The sequence below is a fragment of the Leuresthes tenuis genome, unplaced genomic scaffold (assembly GCF_036924035.1).
Source record: "Leuresthes tenuis unplaced genomic scaffold, fLeuTen1.0.hap1 SCAF_4, whole genome shotgun sequence".
Taxonomy (NCBI): domain Eukaryota; kingdom Metazoa; phylum Chordata; class Actinopteri; order Atheriniformes; family Atherinopsidae; genus Leuresthes; species Leuresthes tenuis.
The window spans coordinates 9,652,653-9,674,330 of NW_027325358.1; the positions used below are offsets into that span (position 1 = coordinate 9,652,653).

At 36.7% G+C, this 21,678-nt stretch overlaps 1 protein-coding gene across 2 annotated transcripts; it reads right to left on the reverse strand.

The window, feature by feature from the left end:
- Window positions 1-630: 630 nt before the first annotated feature.
- Window positions 631-20,194, reverse strand: LOC140305561 (adhesion G protein-coupled receptor E5). 2 transcript variants are annotated; one of them, XM_072384475.1, is made up of 18 exons: window positions 19,600-20,194; window positions 14,517-14,591; window positions 13,519-13,665; window positions 13,291-13,425; window positions 12,088-12,225; window positions 11,200-11,243; window positions 10,860-10,970; window positions 9,908-10,061; window positions 9,658-9,777; window positions 9,388-9,581; window positions 9,005-9,172; window positions 8,373-8,567; window positions 6,531-6,748; window positions 6,166-6,318; window positions 5,342-5,510; window positions 5,040-5,132; window positions 3,753-3,832; window positions 631-3,175 (listed from the first exon to the last, which is right to left on the reverse strand). In XM_072384475.1, exons 1-17 carry the CDS (start codon window positions 19,628-19,630, stop codon window positions 3,788-3,790), a joined length of 2,190 nt encoding a protein of 729 aa, XP_072240576.1. In that variant the 5' UTR covers window positions 19,631-20,194; the 3' UTR covers window positions 631-3,175; window positions 3,753-3,787. The 2 variants fall into 2 exon arrangements, with proteins under 2 accessions (XP_072240576.1, XP_072240577.1); XM_072384476.1 differs by lacking the exon at window positions 3,753-3,832 and having other exon boundaries at window positions 19,600-20,193.
- Window positions 20,195-21,678: the final 1,484 nt, after the last annotated feature.

Sequence of the window (21,678 nt, forward strand, 5' to 3'; positions counted from 1 at the left end):
CATGTAAGACCTGTGCCAAATAATTTTTTTGCACAGACACTTATTCTACAGTTGCTGTGTCATCCTATGGTTCTAATCATCAGTATCCACAGTTTTGTTTTTATCCTCTTGCTGCTGGTGTTGTTGTTGCTGTTTGTGTTTTTCTCATATTGTCTTCCTGCAGGTGCTCCTGATGGTTCTTCACCTGCTTTTCCAACAGATATCATGGAGAGTTTTCAATAAATTCTCTACAGATGTAGCAGTTCGTTGATGCTGTTTTCTTCCTTTGTATCTTTGTCTCCTTTCTCTTAATCTTTTCTCTTTTCTTTGTTTTCATAAATATATTTATATCCATAAAGCTTCCCTTGGCAAAGCAAATGCTTGTCCTGATGCTGGACAGGACAGGGTTAAAAAAAAAAACAATGACAACAAAAAAATGATTTGTGTGTGTTAATAAAAAGTTATGCAATATAAGCTGCATTCCACAGAATGTTTAAAGTCTTTAATCACTGATATCTAATGCAAAGGTTAGTGGTTGAGACCTTTTATAAACTTAGTCTGACGGATAGAGACTCTTAGACAAGAAATACCTCTCCACATATTGGTTTATCTTAATAAACACATCCATAAAGACAAATTTTCAGATGAAGTAGAAGCTTTAATAAAATCTGTGGCGAATATTCTTTAAAGAAAACAGTACCAAATAGTATACAAGACGAAGTAAAAAAATAAGAAAATATAACTATAGTATATTCTAATAACAAGGATTCTTACATTCACAAAAAGCAGCAAAATGCATTTTGCTTTTTCACATAAAACAGATTTTGCAATAAATGAATAAGAAGTTTTGATGATCGTAAGATAAAAAAAAATAACTGCAGTCCCACTTATGAACCAAGGAACAGTTTAGCTGTTAAAACATATTATTGGTTGGTCTTGATTTGCAATTTAAATCTAAACCCCCCAAAAAAAATAAGACCAAACCAGTCACAATCTAAAAAATAATACTAAATAAAAACAACTGCTTTGGAACCCAAAAAAACAAGTTTGACAGTTTTTATGATTTCTGTAAATCTAGAAATGTAAAAAAATAAAAATAAAAAAGGTAAACCTTTCAGGTACTGTAAGTGAGGCTGCCTCTCAAGTCTTTTTGATTATTACACTATGTTTATGCATTTGGCAGACGCTTTTATCCAAAGCGACTTACATGTAGGTGGGTAGGCTAAGGGGCTCTTGCCTAAGGACCCCTACTGGAGGTAGTACCTTTTATGTAGGGGATATGAACCCAGGTCTCCCACACAAAAGGTGGCAATCATACCACTACACTATCCAGCCACCCTATGTAAGTGAATGTGCTGATCATCATCTTTACAACGGAAAAGTGCAATAATAGATCTCCTTACTGATAAAACTTTACACTAACTAACACTGAGTAGTGGCACAGGCAAACAGCTATGATCTAGCTAAAAACACAGTACCAAAATAGACATTTATTTGAAAAAACACAGTTTGATAGCAGGAAGCTGCAGGCTTATCAGAAGGGTGGGTCTGCTTTTGGTGATTGCTTAAACAATAATTTTGTCCCCATTTAGTTTGTTTGGTTTATGATTTCAAGAATAATAAACAAACGTGAGTCAGAAAATAAAAAGCACAACTCCATTATTAACCAAGACGAATCCTTTAAAGTTAGCCACAAGTGATTTACAAAAATCACTCATTTTGTTTGAAATCAAAGGAACAGCAGGAGCCCACGTGGAAACTTGAAGAAACTCAGAGGCCGTTTATGAGTAATTTTCATCATCAGTCACTTGTTTCTTTCCTATTACAACATACTGTGAAGTACAGTACATGGTTACAAATACAATTTCAAAAGTTCCCATAAACAAAAAGCATACCCACCCTTATTTTTAAATCTTACATTTATAGAAAACACAGTGCAAACTATTTGCTCGTGCTCATATATATGTAGACAGCTATTGTCTGCACTTGGAAATAAATATATCACCACTCTGAAGGGAATACAGCTTATATTATGATTGTGATATGTTCTTGAAGAACTGATGAGCTACTCATGTTGCTTTCCACTCAAAGAGCTCCTGAATAAACACTTCCAACACATGGCTTGTTCTTGCCACCTGAATTATCTGAATAATTTTGATAATTCCCAATATATCTTGAATTACAGTGAGTTCTATAGAAGACCAATTGAAAATCCTCCAAATATTGAGATACATGTTAAACTTTACAACCTGTAATACACCTTACTGGCAGATAAACAACTGGATTTAAGTTTATGGTTTTTCAGTTGTAAATAATGAAAAAACTAAATTTGGTCCCATTAACATAATGAAGATGAGAAAACCTAAGGTTCAACTACATGGAATAACTTCATTCTTTTTATTGCAACCTCTCTCGTGTGTTACTATTCAAAGACAAATGTTACCGTCTTGCAGGTTCTCAATGCCACAAATTTAAAAGAAAGTTTAACTTTCTTTAACTTTAGAGGTAAAGCTCTCCTACTCCAAAATATTTAAGCACAGAGCCATCAGCAATCTGACAGAGATGCTTGGAAGCCACACACTCCCATTGAGTCACACTGTTGCACTATATAATGCATACCCCGTTTGATGCATTATTCAGGAATTTGATCTAAATTGGTCATCATCCTTAATTCAAATTAAGCTAATAATTAAGACTTTAAAGTCATTTACAAATGATTAGTAAAACTACAAATCAGTTGAGGAGAAAATAAACAATTTTCCATAGATTTCTATACAAAATGACTTTCCGCAAGAACAGGAGTCACCCCCTGTTGGTCATTAGATAGAATGCATATTTAAGTCATTATACCATTGGTTTAAGTTTTCCATAAAACAACATGCATCTTTTATGAGTCTATCTATGCTCTTTCCCAATTGATAAATTATGCAAAATTAATTTTAATTTTCATTTAGGTTCATTTGGCCACCAGTTTCTGGGTGCAAAATAGCAAGTTGAAAAATCACAGATTTACCAATACACAAGAAGCTAACATGTTTAAACTAACATGTGGGTGACAAAATAAATTACTTGAGTTTCATTTGAAGAGAATCCAGCCTTTAGGCCAAACAGCCTAAAAAGTCTGTCTTTGAGGGAGGGAAATAGGTGGGACTCTTCATATTTGGGATTCTCCTGTGTGCTGCCCACTCCGAGAACCCTAAAAGGAGACAAACCACATCATGAGAAATGATATTCATCATTTAAGCAAAAGTAGCAAAACCAGGGACAGACTTGAAGTAAATAAAAGCCTTGAATCACCACCCCTACATAGTCCCTAGCAGGGTTATCGTGACACTTTCTCACAATGATCCAGCAGTCACGGTGTCATTTTCACATTTCCCCTGAAAATGTCATCCCAATACTATTATTTACTGTGCTTGTTGTAAACTTGTATTAAAGTTGGCTTATTAAATCTATGAAAGGCATTCTGCAATATTTTTGAAAGACGTGTTACTTAATGCAGAAGCCTGTTTTTCCACTGTATTACACATGCTTACGTATAAACAAGATGAAGATTTACGATATGGTTAGGTGGTGAAATGTTTCTAAGCAAACAGTCAAAATGTGTCCAAAATGTCTGATATTCTGCACATATGCTGGCATGCAATCTATATCACACACGTAGGCATGATAATGAATCTGAATAAGTGGCACCTTCCTGTAGGGTTGTATTAATATGTGGTCACTTTTACTTGCGCTTTAGAGCAAAACTAACTGCAAATACTGAAAATTACCTATTGTTCCTCCATTCACTGTTTTGTTCTCACAATCACTCCAACGTCTCCTCATTAATCACCAGCATGGCTCTCTGCAGCTAGAGAATAAATTAGATTACAATAGATTTGTGGATATTTCCATCTGGCTGTGCACTGTCAGTTTTCAATTTTTCCACAGCAGTATTATCGTTTATGAAGTTGTTTGTGACTAAAAGAAATAATTAATGGTGCTTTAAACCTGGCAGCACTGGCCAATACCAATATTCAGCTGGAGAACGGTTGGAAATAAAGCAAAACAGCATTTGGCTGTATGGTGAGAGAGACTGAGGGTGCGGCTCTAAATGAGGGAGCTGGGTAGTAAATCAGGAGAGGTATCACAGTTGCAATAATAAAGCAAATCAGACAAATAAAGTGGATTTTTTAAAATGTTTTACATTAGTAATTTTTCATGGTACAAAAATAAATAAAATTTTCAAAACTTTGCAGACAAGTGGTGTTTGCAGTTTTAGTCTCCAAGCTGTGGGACCACTTCTCTCTTAATGTGTAGCCACTTTGGGCTTTTCCACAAATTCCACATGAGATTTTCCCCAAAACTAAACTCTACCATTTGTCAAAGGGATATATACATTTTACGACTCTACAGTACCACTCAAAAGAGTATTTCTTTCTTATGATCTGACTCCTGTTACTCAATGTCTAATATGTTAAATTTTGAACATCATCTGCATGATATTCTTGAAGAATTACAAATTATAGCAAAATTGAAAATCAGTTAACCAATTTGTTTCAGCTGAATACCCCAATCTGGATGTCTACAAGTTGTTGGAAGCACGGCCACTTAAGGATTCCCATTCAAATCTTCTGAGATAGTCACATTTAAACAAATGTTTGAAGGTTGGAGGTGTAAGGCTACAGTATTCAAAAGAGCAAAGGTCAGACAATGGAAAAGGTTTTTTTTTTCTTTCCTCCCCCATTGATCAGCTCATGACCCTTTGATATATGTTCTAATATATGTTCTTTTACTTTCCAAGAAGTATGTTTCCTTTGTCTCATTTTAATTTGGAAAATGAAACATAGTACTGGAGGGAAATTTCAGGATAACTGACCTTGAATGATTATAATCTATTATCTGCTCTTTGTGTATCTGGTACATACATTTTACATGTAAGTATTGTTAACTATGATGTTAAATAAATGCAGTGCAATAAAAATCATGTTTCAAAATTCAATCAAAGGGCTTGGAGAAGTGAATTCAGTCACTTTCCACATGTGTGCTTGTAATATCGACAGAAAATCAATACTTACTTGTGACTGACTGCTGGAGGGATTGGTGCTGCTGAAGTCTGAGCGTTTCTTCATCTGTGGTGTGCAGAGGATATTAATGTACTCCTCTCTCACCTGCAGAGGGCAGCAGAACATCAGCAAAATAATCATGCTTCACCTAACCAATCATACTTATTCATGCTTTATTGCAACCTATCTTATTTGTTATCACTTTCTCTCCCCTTTTTAAAAATATTCTAAAGTAAATGATTGACATTTTGCATTCTTGTTAAACTTTGTCATTAAATGTCCACACCAAGCTTCACACTGCCACCATGCCCTACCTGTTTAGACAACAGGCAGTGCATGATAAAGACCAGAGCACCCTGTAGGCTGTTGAGAATAGTGAAAATATATTCCACTGGAGTGAGACCCTTTTGAAACAGGAAGGCTCCAAACACCCACATCAGACCCAGCACACACATCTGGGCTATGGCAGTCACTGTGAAAGCTCTGCAGGGGAAAAAGCAGGATGGGACATGGGGAAAAGCATTACTGTATGAGATTACATAAGGAGGTCTCATGGTTGGTTACATGTAGAAGAAAAAAAGTTCACAGCAGTCAAAGAATAGACTTTACCTCCTGCTCTAAGCTAGTGGTAGCTAACAAGCTAAAGGCAAACTATAGAAATATAAGATTAGAATAAAGAGTTCATGCCATTTTAGAACACTGCACTGCTTGAAACTTTTGTAGAATTGTTTGAGGTATTTCATCCTTTTTTGCCATTTGAATGAGAAGTTTACTTTCCAAATTCTGCCTGACTAATCTCTGATTGACGAGCCAATGCATCCAAGGATGGATACTTTTTAACTCAGATGTATTTTGCAGCTGTACACATTTATTGAGTGTCTATTATTGAATATAAAAATGAGCACAGGGTGGACAGAATTGGGGAGAAACGTCCTTCAGAAGTTGCTCAAAAAACATCCACTTCATATTTTTCCAGATAATTCTTTCCATGAAAGCATTTCTCCATCACCAAGCTGTTGCACTAAATCCTTTTTTTTTTTAACTTGTTTGCGTAGTGGAGAAGCTGTGTTACTTAACAGATTATAACAGCAAACCCACACTATGACACATGCACACATTCATGAACATGCAGACTGACTTAATTTTGTGCAGCTTGGAAAGGTCTGGGTTGAGGCTGGTGAACTTCTGGGCGAGTTTCCAGACGGTGATGATGAAGAAAAAGACATTGAGGATGATAATGAAGCACACAGGGCCGAAGAAGCTCCAGATGAGGTCAGATGACAGCCAGCAGCTATGTTTGGGGGAGAGGAAACATAAGTTTACAACAAAATGTTTACGTCAGAGATTGATAACAGTATGTTTGTTTAATCTACCGACGTCATTCTACAATAAGAATGTTGATGCGCTTTGACAATAATCCACTCTTCCTTCCCTTTTATGCTCTTCCATACAACAAAAAAATAAGCCATTTTCATGTAATTTCCCCTTTCTTCACACACTTACTGACGATCAGTGCCGTATCCATTTGGTCTGATGATGGCAGAAATAATGACGATAACAAGAGGTGTTCCATAACCGGTGACATACAGGTAGAGGGGTCGAATGGTAGCATTGAACACCAGGACAACCATGCGGTACAGCTGCACCCCTTCTAACAGCATCCAGGTGAACACGCCCAGGAAGAACAAATGGAGCATCGCTGCCACGAACTTGCAGCCACCCTGTAATATCAAATTAAATGTGGAGATTAAACAGCTCAGAGAAGATGGCGGGACGCTCTGTCACCTCAGCAAGCTGAAGGCAGTACTTTGAGTAGGAACTACTCACAAAAGTAGATGTTATTGGTTATTCTAATATCCATAACATTACAATACAAATATAAATCACTGGTGGAAGTAGCAGACAGATCATTTTGCTTGATTAAAAGTAAGAATACCTTTCATTTAAAGGTATAATATTTGGAATCAGTAACTATTGTTATCAATAGTAAATTTGGAAGTAAAGTTTTAAGAATCCATTCAGTTGAATGTAAATTCAAAATGGAACTGATTTTACATCACTGAATTAAAGAAAAGAACTAATAAACTAAACCTTTACCACTTATTAGGTCACAGAGATTTTGACAGTTTTGGTTCATTGCAGAAAAAAACTAACGTACAACGTAGCAAGTATAAACTAACTTTTCTTTCTCTGAGGACGCAAGCTTGAATTTTGTATGATTTTTTTTTCTTTTTATTTCTCCTGACTCTGAGATGAACAGAACCTGATAAGCATTGGGCTAAGTTTGGCTTTGAATGGGAGCTAGTTTTTCAGAGACAATATGATGCTGTGTTTCAGGATGCTCAGAAAAACCAGAGGGGTTATTTAGCCACAAGCATGAGTTCAGGATTTGTTAACATACTTATAATCCTGCAGAAATCTTCTGATGTTGATGTGAAGAAGACTCTGCTTTGTATTATGAGTAGAAAATCTTGTAAACGTATTAACATGTTAAACATCAAATGTGTAACAAGTGCTGACATCCAGTTGTACAAATTCCATGTTGTAACTATCAAAGCTGCAGCCAAACTTTAAGGGCCACAAATAACATGAATATTATGCTCTAGAGCCAACCCACAACATGATGTTTCAATGTGTAAAACATGTGAAAGAATTAAGTCAAATACTGAAGTTTTCATGCCTATTTTGATTGTAATGATAATTAACATAAAACTGGCTACAGTGAATAGATATGTAAGCAGAGTGACATCACAAGCAAGCAAATTGCAGCCCTCCCTGAGTAAACTAACAAGAGCGTAAATAATAAAAAGCTAAAAAAAAAAAAAAAGACCTTAGCAGCATCAAAGAGCTGCAGCTGGTCTGTTTCTGAGATGTTAAATGTGTTGTTTTTTATGTATAAAGCTTAATAAAAGCATCACGTGTTAGTTTAAACTAACAAAGTATTTTTTTTTTAGTAGTACAAACACACTGAAACAAGCCCACTCAAGCTTGAAAGATGTTGGAAACTAAAGTCTGAGCTAACAATGACCTGATTTTATACAAACATTGTTTAGTTAATACTATTTTTGTCCTATTTAGTCTTCCGGTTTCCCTTTCCAGATGTCTATAAGTACACATATATGTCATATTTATAGACTGCTATCCCCTCCAAAGTTATGTCTCCGCCAAGGCGTACACTTCAGCGTGGTCTTTGTGGTGAGTTCATATGCTATTTTACTCTGGATGTGCCATCAGTTACAAAACAAATGTCTAAAAATTAGACATCAGTTCACCCTTTCTTTTTGTAGCATTCTTAGCAATTAGGGAATGTAACATCACAATGAGTATCACAGGTTCTTAACATACCTCAGGTGTGGTTTGAGAAATTCCAACCAGGAAGATTAAGTCAGCCACGAAGAGGCAGATGCAGAGGTGCAGGTGGATGGTGTTACGGGTCCCTTGTATAGAGCGGCAGAACTTAAATGTCAGAATGCTCAGTATTAGACAAAGAAGGGAGATAACCAGTCCAATCTTGGTCACCACCAGAAGTCCAAAGTCGGGCTGAAAGAGAAGACATGTCAGGTCCCAATGACATTTCTCTCATAAAAACCAAGGGGTTTTGAAAATATCTATTAATTTGAAATGTTACATGCTATGATCATCAACAAGCCACTGACTGGCAGAGAGCGTAAAGTATTTTCATCAGGGGAATTAGTTTTTAAGAAACAGCTTTCTACTGCAAAAGTAAATGGTGTTAGTGAGAACCATTCCAGACATATAATTACAGGCTGGGAAACATAAATGATCAGCCTAAAAGCTTTAAAGGTCTTTAAAAGCTCTGTAAGTGATGTGAAGCAGATCTTTGATCTTCGTAGGGGCCAAAACAGAAGAAAGTCATTTTTGCTGAAGCTTCAACTGTCATGTTTTAAGATTAAATGCCCCTGTAAACTGGACCTTTTCATTAGGTTTCTGTTTAGCTTTGCGCATATGTTACTTACCTCCATGGGGTAAAGGGCCATGAGCACAGCAAAGCTGCTGAGATGCTTGCATGTGCACACAGTGTGTGTGGCATTAGATTGCTGCTGATGGCAACCATCTGTGGACCAGGCTCCTTTCTCTTTCCAGTATGCACAGATGTAGCTCAGCTCCGGGGACTCCTTTATTTCCTAATACACAAATCAAAACTAAAACCGGCTGTATGCTTTTACTAGAGAATTATGTAATCTTAAGGACAGTTTAACACTTTCCCAGCAAAATGTTTCATCTGTGAGGACTGTGTTGCAATCTTCATGTTTTATTTGGATGTCTTTTGATTTTGATGCTCAAAAGAAGAAGCACACTATTCAAAGTATGTGACCTCAGTTATCACAGGTGGGGCTACCTGTAGATGCCTGAGGGTGATGGTGACATTGTGGCTCAGGTTCTGAGTGGATGGGTTGGAAACCACAACGGACACAACTTTGGAGAAGATCTGAAAGGACATGTCATCATTTTCATCTTCTTTGAGCTCCTCAAAAGATCCGTTCACTGATCCCTCAAGATTCTTGTAGCTCAACAGTGCAGCCAGAGCAAAACCTGTAAAAGACACTGGAAGTAAGAATATGTCGAATGTAAAGTGTTACTTACTTATTAAAATAGAAGATGAGTTTACCTGGGTACGTTCCCGTCCCAGCTGCTGTTTTCCAGTCAGTGCTGAGAGCAGCATTTTCATTTGTCAAATAGATTGGTCCAGTTGGTGGAGTTCTTCCTCTTTGAATAGCAATCTGTGCATCTTTTTAAGCAAACATGCACAATAATCTTAGTTCCTTAAAAGTTCATCATCATCAGGAAGGCACAAAAAAGCTTGTGACCTTTTTCAGATGTAGCAATCAGAGCTGAGCTCATAGATTCAAACTTCCTACCTGTCTCTGCAGTCTCTATCTTGGTAATGTTGTGTTTGAGCTGAGGACCAATCAGTAAAATAGAATTCTCGACAGTACTGAGCAGCCCGCTCACACCTTCACTGCTGTCCAGAGGTCCAGGGGACAGAATCGAATCTGCAGCTGTGAGAAGTTTCTATTTGAGATGCAGAACACAAGAGGAGGGCTGTGAATTCTATGCACGATATTCCACTTAAATACCAATTCTTTAAAATGACCTCTCCACAGTTGTTTTCATTTTGGTTTTAGTTTTTTGTTTTTGCAAAAAAAAAAAAAACTTGTCTGTGATGAAGAAATATTAAGTCGGCGTAATGGCGTAATATTTAACCAGTTCAAGCAATTTTTCCAGAGTTAGATTGTAAAAAATTGGCAACATTGTGAGGTTTAAGGGTTTAAAAAGGGTTCCTGGGAAAGCTGAAAGCCATTCATTATGTGTTTACGCCTTTGGGGACAGATGTGTAGTCTAGAGGACAGATTGGATCTGTTTTTTTCTCAGATTAATACACTCAAAAATGGATCAAATCACAATGCAAAAACATGCAAGAAACTTTGAACATCTACAACTCAAAAAGTAATAAATGTATCCAGCTAACATGTATTTCCCTGCTCAATAATAAACTTTTGAAGACCACAGATGGTTTCATCTGAAATTTAGCATGTTTATCAAATATAGACATATTCTGTTCTCTGACTATTGTAAAAAAAATAGTTCAGTGTTTTACCCCAAAATTTCAAAAGTCAAGCTGACAAGCGTAAAATTCCCTATTCACTTTAGTATTTGGGATTTATCTGTCACATAAATTCCCCTTTCACCAGAAGGAACAAAAATGATATACATATATAAATTAATACTTTATAGTGGAAACTTTTGGTTGAGTTTACGCATGATTTGCATGTGGTGTCAGAGTGTGTGTGCTTTGTATCTTTTCCTGACCTCTAACAGAGCATCTCCTTCAGACTTTCCTTCACCAGAAGTGATGGAGCCAGACAGAGCCAAGCAGCTGTTTTTCATCATGGACAATATGTCTGCCAGATCTAAGAGTGACTGGGAAACAGAGAGAAAATAAAGAGACTATGCTACTTCCTATAGACTGAAGTTCATGCATACATATTTCAGAAAATCAGCAGAAATGTTCTTACAGGAAATTGGACCTTGAATATTTTGATTAACATTAGCCCCACCTATTATATTCTCTATGTGCGCTAATTAATTGTCTTTAATTGTGACTGCTCCAATGTTTGAGTTATGCTGACAATATTGAGTTCAAACTCACCTGTGCATGCCTACTGTCAGCACTGAATCTTTCACAGTTGAGCTCTAGATGAAACAGAGCCAAATATTTAGATTACCCTCACACTAGAAGACTAATACTTGACTTCAACATTCATTTGAAGTGAAGAAGAGTGAGAGAGTCATTGAAACAAAGCTGTGAAGAAGAGGTTATGAGCCTTATCATGTGACACCACAAGTCACTAGAATTCGATTAGTCAGCACAGAAACTAGAGGAAAAGTAGTGCAGAGCATTCACAGTAAAGACTAAAAAAAAGTATTTACACAATGATGGAGATAAAAATGGATCAACATTTCTGTTTTCATTTCCAACTGTACTTTTTGTCTGTCTGTGTCTGTGATTTTACAAACGCAGCTGCTGTGGTGCAAAACTAATTTCAGATTTATTTGACAATAAAGTATTACAATCATAATCACTATCATATGCATGTATCTTTCTATCAATTCCCCTAATTATTTACCTTATCATTTAATTTTCAATGTATTCTATTGATCTTTTCACTAATCACTCATTAATTTATTTATTCATTCTTTATCCCGAAGTTTCTATCCATATTTTCTTCACATTCTCCCTTTATCTATTTATTCATTTATCAAACCTTGTTTATTTTCGTATTTTCTAACACTATTATTGTCATTTTTATCCTATTCCCTTCACATTTCCTCACTCTAATTATTTGTCTAATCCCATTTCTTTTCATGTTTAATGTAAGTATTTTTTTGTTTCTTTCCTGTATATATCTCCTTTAATATGCAAATGAGGAGGGCTGTCTATCATTTTCAGAAGGACAAGTAACAGGGGTGTTAAGATGCAAAGACAGAAAAGCAATGAAGTGCACATTTCATATGATAAGTAAAGGTGTACACTTACCTGAACAGGGGGTCCTTTCATTGCCATAATTGGTGTATCCTTCTGAACACTCACACCAATAACTCCCATTAGTATTCCTGCAACTGCCTTCCTTTCCACAGATGGCTTCGTTTTTAGCTTTCGTGCATTCATCTATGTCTGTGTTAAGACACACAGCAAAGGCACAGTTGATGACTGACATTCTTAAAGACCAACAACTTTAATGACTATAAACTATAAACCAAGAAGCTAACAGCTAAAGTATGGTGGCTTCTACCTCCTGGTGTTCTGAATGCTTCTAGCATTGTTGTGAGATTTTGTCTTTCCATTTAAAGATAGTTAAAAGCTGCAATTAGTACTAGCTGGAGGAAGGAGATGACTTTGTAGATTAAGTCATAGTATGAAGTTATAGAATTGTGGTAAAACATAAAGAAAATCCCCTCAGAACAGGTATATTTTATTTGAGGAAAAGTTGATGAGGTAAAATCAATCTATATGATTTATTCTGGTGTTAAAAATGTAATTTTTTTCAGTATATTGACCAAAAGTACTGTGAGAGCATTTTTTATTTATTAATTTTTCCCCAATATGCACTGGATAAATCTAGTTATTTAATAATAACTACAATTGTTCTCTCCCTCCCTTCTCTAAAATAATTAGAAATAAATTGCACAGCCCTCGGGGTCTTCTTCCAGAAGCCTTATTTGGTGTCGTCTGGAATACCAGCAGCTTTTTTGACTGTTTTGTCTGTATGACGGAGATTACAGCGCTTGGATATTTTCATAAATATTCCCTGCTTGTGTTATTGTTATGCCATGTTTCAGCATTTATCACAAAGATCTTGGTTGAATAAACCGTATGACGTGATGTCTGGGTACGTCTTAGGCTCTGCGTTTTTCCAGGTTATGAATGTTTATGGTTATGAATATGAAGAACCTGTTAAAACTAAGTGCAGACAGTATGTGGCAGAAGGTACCGGATCTTCATCAGGTGAAGAGGAGATATTTAAGTAAACTTTTATTTTCACTTCCTGACTGCAACCTGTTTGTGTATGCTTCTCTTTGTCTTTCAGTGAATTTCATGTGTTGAGCTTAGTTTTGAACAATCGCAAAAAATGACAAAAGCCAAATACATTTTTTCTGTTTATCTTTCCCAGAACAGTACCTCACAGCTTGAACTGAAACACAAAAAAATAGAATAAAAAAATAATCTATAAACACTCACCTTCACAGGGTCCAGCATTGCTGCTGTTAATCTTGACGTACCCAAACTTGCAGGTACAGTTGTAGCTCCCCATCATATTTTTGCATTTAGCAAATGGACCACATATTTTTGTATTATCTGTGCACTCATTGATATCTGACAGACCAAAAGGTAAAGGCAAAGTTAAGAGAGACTCTGGAGTCTTTGTCAATGGCCTTACACATTCACACACTCAAACACAACACTTACCACGGCACTGTCCATCCGTTGTGAAACTAGACTTCCCATTTCTATTTCTGTACCCAGGGAGGCACTCACAGAAGAAGCTGCCGTTTGTGTTCAAGCATCTTGAGTGGTTCCCACATAGTGCACTGGCATTATCACACTCATTCATATCTATTGTTTAAAGAAAAAAATAATCATTGTGCAATTCAAGTCAATATTTATTGTGTGACTTAAGAGCCACTTTGAGTCTGAGTATTTCTGTGGATATTTAAAATTCTTTAAAAAAAAAAAAGGACGGTCTTTTGCGAAATCTCGCAAAACTTTCTCGCAAACCTTTCTGGTGAAGTTTCGCGAGATCATATGAGATTTATAATTACATCCGGTTTAGTTAGGCTCATGGAAATACATACAAACATGGAGTGAGATAAATTTATTGAATTTTATTTTGAAATGGGCCTAAAATACAGTGAGATAAAAACGGTGCTCAGCAGTAGACACGGCTTTGAAATTAGCGAGAGACACCTCAAAAGATTCCTGAGCGAGAGAGGACTTTCTCGACGAAACACCGCGAGACCTCGGGAGCTCGCAAAAGTCCGTCCTTTTTTTTTTTTCACCCAGAATTTTTTTCCGTATTTTTTTTAGTATTGATTAAATGCTAGCTAAAATGCAAAAGATTTAACAAAAAGTTTTTAAAAAATAACGTTTATAAAATAAACTCTACTAATCAGCACTTTACATGATGGCAACACTCTTGATTTGAGCATTGGTGGACAGAAACAAAGTGTCTGTTCCAGTGTTCCTCAACTCTGGTGCTCAGGGGCCACTGCCCTGCATGTTTTAGATGTTCTCTTGCTTCAACAGACATGGCTCAAACTAATGGGTTATTAACAGGCCTGAGCGAAAAGCCATTTAATTTTGATCAAGTGTGTTGTTGCAAGGAAATAGAGAAAACATCCAAGGCAGTGGCCCCAGCAGACCAGAGTTGATAAACACTGAGGTAGATGCTACACTTTCTGTTTTACCTATACAGTCAGAACCATTAACTGCAAATCCAGCGTTACATCCGAAGACAGATTTCCACATCACACATGCAACCCCTGTAGAGAAAGAGAGATAGATCAGTTTACTTTTTGTTAGATAAAAAAAAAGACTATGCAAGTTTATATAAGTTACACCAAAAATATCCCCAAATAGGATCCCCAAGGACCCAAGGAAACTATGTACATCCACTGGACAACTCACAATGTCGCTCAAACTGGTCCTGTGTGTAATAATGGATTACTTTAAGTCTTCAAATATACAAACTGAATGGTCTTTCTTGGCTTCCATACCTAAGAAAACATATATCCAAATATTCAATTAAATTTTGTCCGATAGATCAACCTGAATGTTACATACTAGACTCAAAATTATTAATTTTTGAAAACACAAACCTGAGTCTGTGTGTCAGGAATGGGAATGTGGTTTATTTTCTTCCTCATAGTCTTTCAGTATTTACAAAGTTAACCGCTATCTATGTGCAACCTTTGAAGATTTCAGCTCACACCTACTTTAGCCCACACCCACTCACAGTTTGTAATTGAAAATGTGCCCAAACCAAGACTTTATCTCATCCTTTTAAGCTTATCAACTGGCTACTGATTTAACGGAAATATTTGAGTGATGATGATTTTTAGAAAAACGTACATACTCATGGGAAGAGCCTATGACATACATACATTTTTTTCTTTAGTTTTGCTAAGTACTTGTGTACGAGTATTCCAGATGTCAAGCAGTTTATAATTTTACATATGTTTATACAACCGCTCCCATTTTAACCCATCCTCTTTCCCATCTTGTCTAATACAGCTTGGTTGAGAGCTCCTTGTGTCAGTTTTCAACACATGGAGAACTATTCTGCAGCTTCATATTGCCTGTTAACATCTGGCACAAAATTATGAACTGCCTGCTCCAATTGTAAACAGTGACAGGAAAACATCATTCTATTATAATGGATTATGAACAACTAACATAGACTACATGAAGACTTTAGAGAGGAAAAGGGGGATAGACACCCAACTCCGACCCATGTGACCTGTGTTGGCGTCTGCTGTTTTTTTTTTTTGTTTTTTTTTATCCAGGATGTTCCCTGCCTTTCACTAGATGGAAGCTGGGATAAGCTTCAACCCCCCTGCAACCGTGAACAGGTATGGAAAATGAATAAATAGCAGTAATTTTTTCCAACGGATTTTATTCTTCTTTTATTCTACTGTAGCTTACCATTTTTGTTAGGCATTTAAAGTACTTGGTTATGGTTAGGAAAACATCCACTTTAGTTGTTGAATTTAACAATGAAATACATTGAATTGCATGAAGCTTTACCAACATTTCCATGTTACCATGACACAACTGCTGTAACTCTTGAAACTGCATGCTTTGGAAATGCACTCAGTCTGTATGTGACAAGATATTTATGTGACAGCTTTTACAGGTCTGTGTTAAGGAAAAGTGGCTTTTTAGACATACCTCTAGACTGATCAGTATCTTTCAAACTACAAGTAAGCAATTTATCAAAATCATCTTGGTGCTTTCTGACACTCTGAAGTTGTAACTACATTCTCAAATGAGGGCAAAATCTGCCAAAATGTACAGTAAATCCTCATTTTATGTCCATGCGTTTTTACTACATCTTTTCCAAATAACCACCAACCTCACTGGTACATTGTCTTTCAAAAGTTTTTGTGGTTCTGTCCGACTTGGATAGTTTCCGCTTACACCCATTTCACTTTTCACCCACTCTGAATTATGCCCTTCTTTTGCAGTATTGACATGTATAAATCTTGCTTGTAAACCAGTGTTGGCATGTTTACACACTCAGCTAAGCCTGTGAACACAATAAATAGTGTGGATTTTGTATATTTCCCCCTGCTCCAGCCATGACACACCCTCAGCATGCAAGAAATGAACCTAGCATCAAAACAGAAACTTGTCAGTTACATTCCTATGACTAAGGAGTTTGTGAAATCGTAGAAAACAGCACCCTGTCCACGTGGTATTAAACATTCCCAGAGCCTTTCCGGTGTGTTTTATTACTTCGGTCACAATGAGCCTTCTGTTGTTTTGTGATGAGGCTGAAGTCCCGCATTAACGCCTTAGGCAAACCAGACAGGGTTTGACAGTGGCAATGAGTGTGAGAAACAGTGTGACTGTGTCTAATTATATGATGAAATATCTGTGGATGGAAACAAGGCCTGAATATATCCAGCGAGTAACTTTGCACTCAGTTCATAGGCTTCATTCACCATAGAGGAGAATGCATTGCCTTCGCTGTGTGTATATTCTGCCTCACATTTCTTTATAAGCTGTGTGTTGCATTTCTCTCTTTCTGTCTCTCTTCATGTTGCATTATGTCAGTGCTGATAAATCTTCTCCCTGAGTGAAGCTCCTTGTGCAAAGCTTGGCTCATTTGCTTAGAAAAGTCAAGCCCACTAATGGTTGCAGTTCAGCGGCTTGTTAAGGGGAATTTTTGAGACTACTAACTTTAGAAAAGGTCATACTCAAAAGAATAGTTCTGTTCTTATGAGAAAGTTTTGCTTTGACTGGGGTTGCTTTCATCTTGCCAGTGTGTGTGTGTGTGTGCTAAAGCAGCATTTACCATAAAGGTGACTTTGACTACATTCGTAGGTGTTGTGTCTGTCTGATCCAGACAGATTTTATCAACATGTAGCGTCACAAATGTGAAAGGGGCAGGCTCGAAACTTCCCAGGTGGTCAGTTCTGGATCAAAATAAAGCCCAAACTTGATAATCATCATGAGTACCCACCAGTATTCAGGTATCAATGCAGTGGTCACTACTGAGTACTCAGGGGTCAGAGAGTCAACATGCTGATGGACATCACAGCTGTTGTCATCGCTTCACTAGTTAGCCTATTATTTATTTCTCTTTTACTTATAACTTAATGCTCAGTTAAAATATGTTCTAATTGGATATTAGTCTATATATGTCAGCAATATCTATTTAGAGTGTAAAATTGTTAATTTAACTCGTGATATGCAAAACCCTTTCACATTTTCTCAAGACATTCATGTCCACACGGTACTCAATGGACATGCATTTTCCATTTTGTCAGACTCTAATCAATTCTAGTCAAACATAGAGGACCATCTCTGTAGTCAACCTACTCCCATCACCGCAGTGTGAAAAGACTATCTTCATTCAAGAACTATGAAGATTTGATACGTAAATATTTTCAATAAATTTGGTTTTTATTTCATTGCATCTTGATGTGAAGGTTTTTTTTGTTATTTTACCCATTTGTTCTTGTCTTGTTTGAGTTTGTTATCTTGTTGTATTTAATCTATTTAACTTTTTGTTCAAATAATTGTCAATATGTTTTTATCAGTGGAAGGGAGGAATCTACATTCAGATTCTAGCCTCTTTGGCACAGTGTTTTCAACTTCTGTCATCTATGTGCAACTATAGTGTAAAACACACATTTCAGTTTTGCTATGGCATAAAAACACTCTAGACTAGTTTTTGGTGTCATAAATCATAAAATAGTATCTAGTAATTATACAATTAACAATTAACATATACCATGCCTCTCGCCCAATGACTGCTGGGACAGGCTGCAGCCGCCCCGCAACCCGACAGTTGGATTAAGCGGGTATAGAAAATGGATGGATGGATGGACAATTTACACATATAATTTAATTTATATTTGTGATTGGGAGAAAATAACATAATTTGTGCCTGTAATTTGTTTTATAAGAGACACTCGAGTGACACTATTTAATAGTTCCCAACTATTTGTAACATTTTGCAATATCATTTATAATCTAGAAGGACACTAAGAGATAGTATACTTCCACCTAGTTCCCTCTCCCTCCCTCAGTATGACCAGACTAACCTTTCACAGAAATATGTGACCACAACTTCTTCAACACCACTTACGCTAACTTTTCAACAGTTATTACAAAAGATTGTTTTCTTATTGCAGTCTAGAGGTAAAAGTCTAGAGGTAAAACATCGAATAATCCTAATTCGTACTAACTGCGATTTGATAAGACATGCTGAGATAAGATCTCTTTTCCTGTTTGTCAGTTTTGGTGCTGGTTTCAATTGGCTGTAACGGCCAATTCTGACCACTTTTGTAAGGCTAATTCTAAAGATCATCTGATGCTGGTGGTGCCTGTGAAAATCCAATATAGCCAAAAATCCAATAAGTGAGACTGAGTCATTAGAACTTTGAACTCATCTTTATCTGAGGAATCCGAAAGCACTGAAGATGTGAAAATTGGGACGTGAGGTTCAAAATTTACTTGGATAAAGATACCTACGTTGAAGCACTGACTGAGTTCCAGTGTAATACTATGAAGGATTTTAGAGCACCATTGCGTTGACAAAATATGTCCACAGATAAACCCAAACACAGAGTAGTTTCCACAGAAATAGGAGTCACCAGACACACATACACATACAAGGAGAAAATGATTTGGGCTATATCGCAAGTCATTAAAGTCATAAACCTGCATTCATGTTTGTTTTGCTGATCTACAGCATGCAGTGTGATATGTTGTAAATGCAACATGGACATATCCTGTACATCATGACATGAAGTTGTTATTACCAAACGGTCAGCAAGCAGTTGTCAATTCACACACCAACCAGACACAAAGCAGCATAAACAAATATTTGCAGTCCCGTCACAGGAAACTTGTTTCCATTCATCCTGTTTTTAGATATTCAGTCCACCATCTATAACTACTACAGAAAACACAGCTGTTGGGCAGTTGTGTGGCAGAATGAACGATAGTGGGGTTATTTGTGTGAGTTGGTGTTATTACTTTTTAAAAGTTTCCCTTTCTACTTTTAGATTCATATCATGTAATTCACAGTGTTGAAGAATTTTAAAAAGTCTCTAATATTCCACTATGATTACTATAGTTTTAAATTACTTCTACAGTTCCCCTATAAAAAGAATATCGGTAGTCATGTGTTCGACAAAATGAAGAAGTACATCAACTGAAGAGATGGAGCATTTCTAAATTTACCCATACTTTTTGTTTCCTTTTTCTAGCCTTCACACACCCACTAAGTAAAACACATACACTGTGTAGACTTACCAAGTATAAGCAGTGTCTTCCCAAACCACATGTTGATGGCAAACAGTAGTCCCACACAGAAGATTTATTCATAAAAGGAAGAACCAATGATTAATTGTAATTGAAATTTAAAAAAAAATAAATAGATCCTCTCACAAAAGTTGAAAAAAGCTGATTTTCTGCTGTAATTGTTGTCCAAAGTCCACAGAAATCCACAGAGCATTAGGGAGGAATAATAAAAAGTGATCCTTAAAAAGATGTGTCCTTTTAGAAGAGGATATTTAGGTACAAGGCAGGAAAAAGAACAGTGAACCTTCACCAACTTTCTTCCTCTCTCTGATTCCGACTCTAACTGTGAGCACGCCTTGCGCTCCCTAAGATTCTCCACCCCTTTCTGCTCTGTGTCTCTCTCTCCTCCCTTTCACTAGTCTTTGTGGGCTTGTGTCACTCAAGCCGCTTTTTCTTGCTCTTTTCTTTCACACCAAATCTTTCATAGTGAGCATGTTTCTCACACTGGCACCGTATCACGTTGCTTACAGACACAAACCCCCGCTCTGTCTACGCCATCTTTCACATTTCCCTCCATGCTCCAGTGGCCTCTGTTTCAGGAGCTATTCACAACACTGTCATGAGAGACCGAAAAAGAAAAAAAAAGGGGGGGGGGTAACTGAAGAGAGGGCGATGACTAACACTCAGTCCAAGCAGCTGCTGCTGCACTTGAGTTTTGCCAGTAAGTAATCCTATATCCGCTCCCATTCTCTCCCTACTCCCTCTTTGCATCTCCTCCCCCTTTCCCTCCTTTCCCTCCCACATTCAAACCTTCAGTGGAAAACCCTCTGCATTTTCTCAACCCCCCAGACAGTAAGAAAACAGACTGGTGACGGATGTACCTCTTCAAGATCACAGCAGAGTGGTTCAAGAGAAAATAGCAGTATAAAAGTTATCAAGTAATGACTCAATAAAATGGAGGCACGTAAACAGAAAATAGAGCATAAACAGTGTATGAGATCTTGAAACTTATGGTCAATCAAAAATTAGAAAACTTTTTACTTTCAGTGCAAAGTGATAAATGTAGATTTTGGTGCATATACTGTAAGCCTTGTTTATTTCAGCAAGACAATGCCATACCATATTCTGCATGTATTATAGCAGGATTTAATAGTAAAGGTCCAAGTTTTAAATCATTTGTCTACATGTTTTGTCATCCTATTCACACATTATAATTACTTTATTTTACGTTACACAAGGCCCCACCTTTTACCTAAATGCATTGCATCTGATAAGACATGAGCTCTTTCGACATACTTACTTAATTCCTGAAGAGTTGTGAATATTTATAGTAGGTTGGTTTTGATCGTGCGCTTCTTGATTTCATGGTTTATGTGTAAATTCAGCCATAAAGTGTTGCCCAGTGGTTACACTTCTTTACAGCACAATAGTTCTTGCAGAAATGCACTTTGTGATCAGGTACCAACTATTGTTTTTTTTATGGCTAAATGTTCATTTCTTTTTTTTTTTTTGTTGATTTAAAGTTTCACCATCGCGTAAAATGCCTTAAAAAAGTTTGCAAATCAAAAGGACAGGACCAGTGCTGGTTTCACGTAACAAAGAGGTTAGCATAGCTGGCTATGGCATGATTGGACTTTTATCACACCTGAAGTTTTTCCAGACATACTGGTATTTAACAACTAGTTAGTGACAAGACAAAGACATCAAATTAGTATCAGACTGAAGTCTGGATCAAAGATTTCTGTTACAGATTAATGAGCTGACCACCAGCTTAGTGCCTGTTGAACAACATGTTTAACCACTTCCTTGAACTATTAGTTTTGCTATCTAAAAGGCTCAAAATAAGCCATTACACTCCAAAATCTGTACATTTGGATTATTGCTAATTGTACAACTCAGAAAGTGGATGAATTTAAAGCTTGGTAACCATACTTCCGTTAAACAATGATCAGGCAATCGCTGCTCAGCAGAGGAATGACGTAGGTTATCATTGGGTATCTGCTGAAATCTCACAAAAGAGGAAGGAAAGGTGGCTGTAAGATATACAAGTGTAAGCAAAAGCAGAAAGATCTTTACAAATACGTGTAGGAA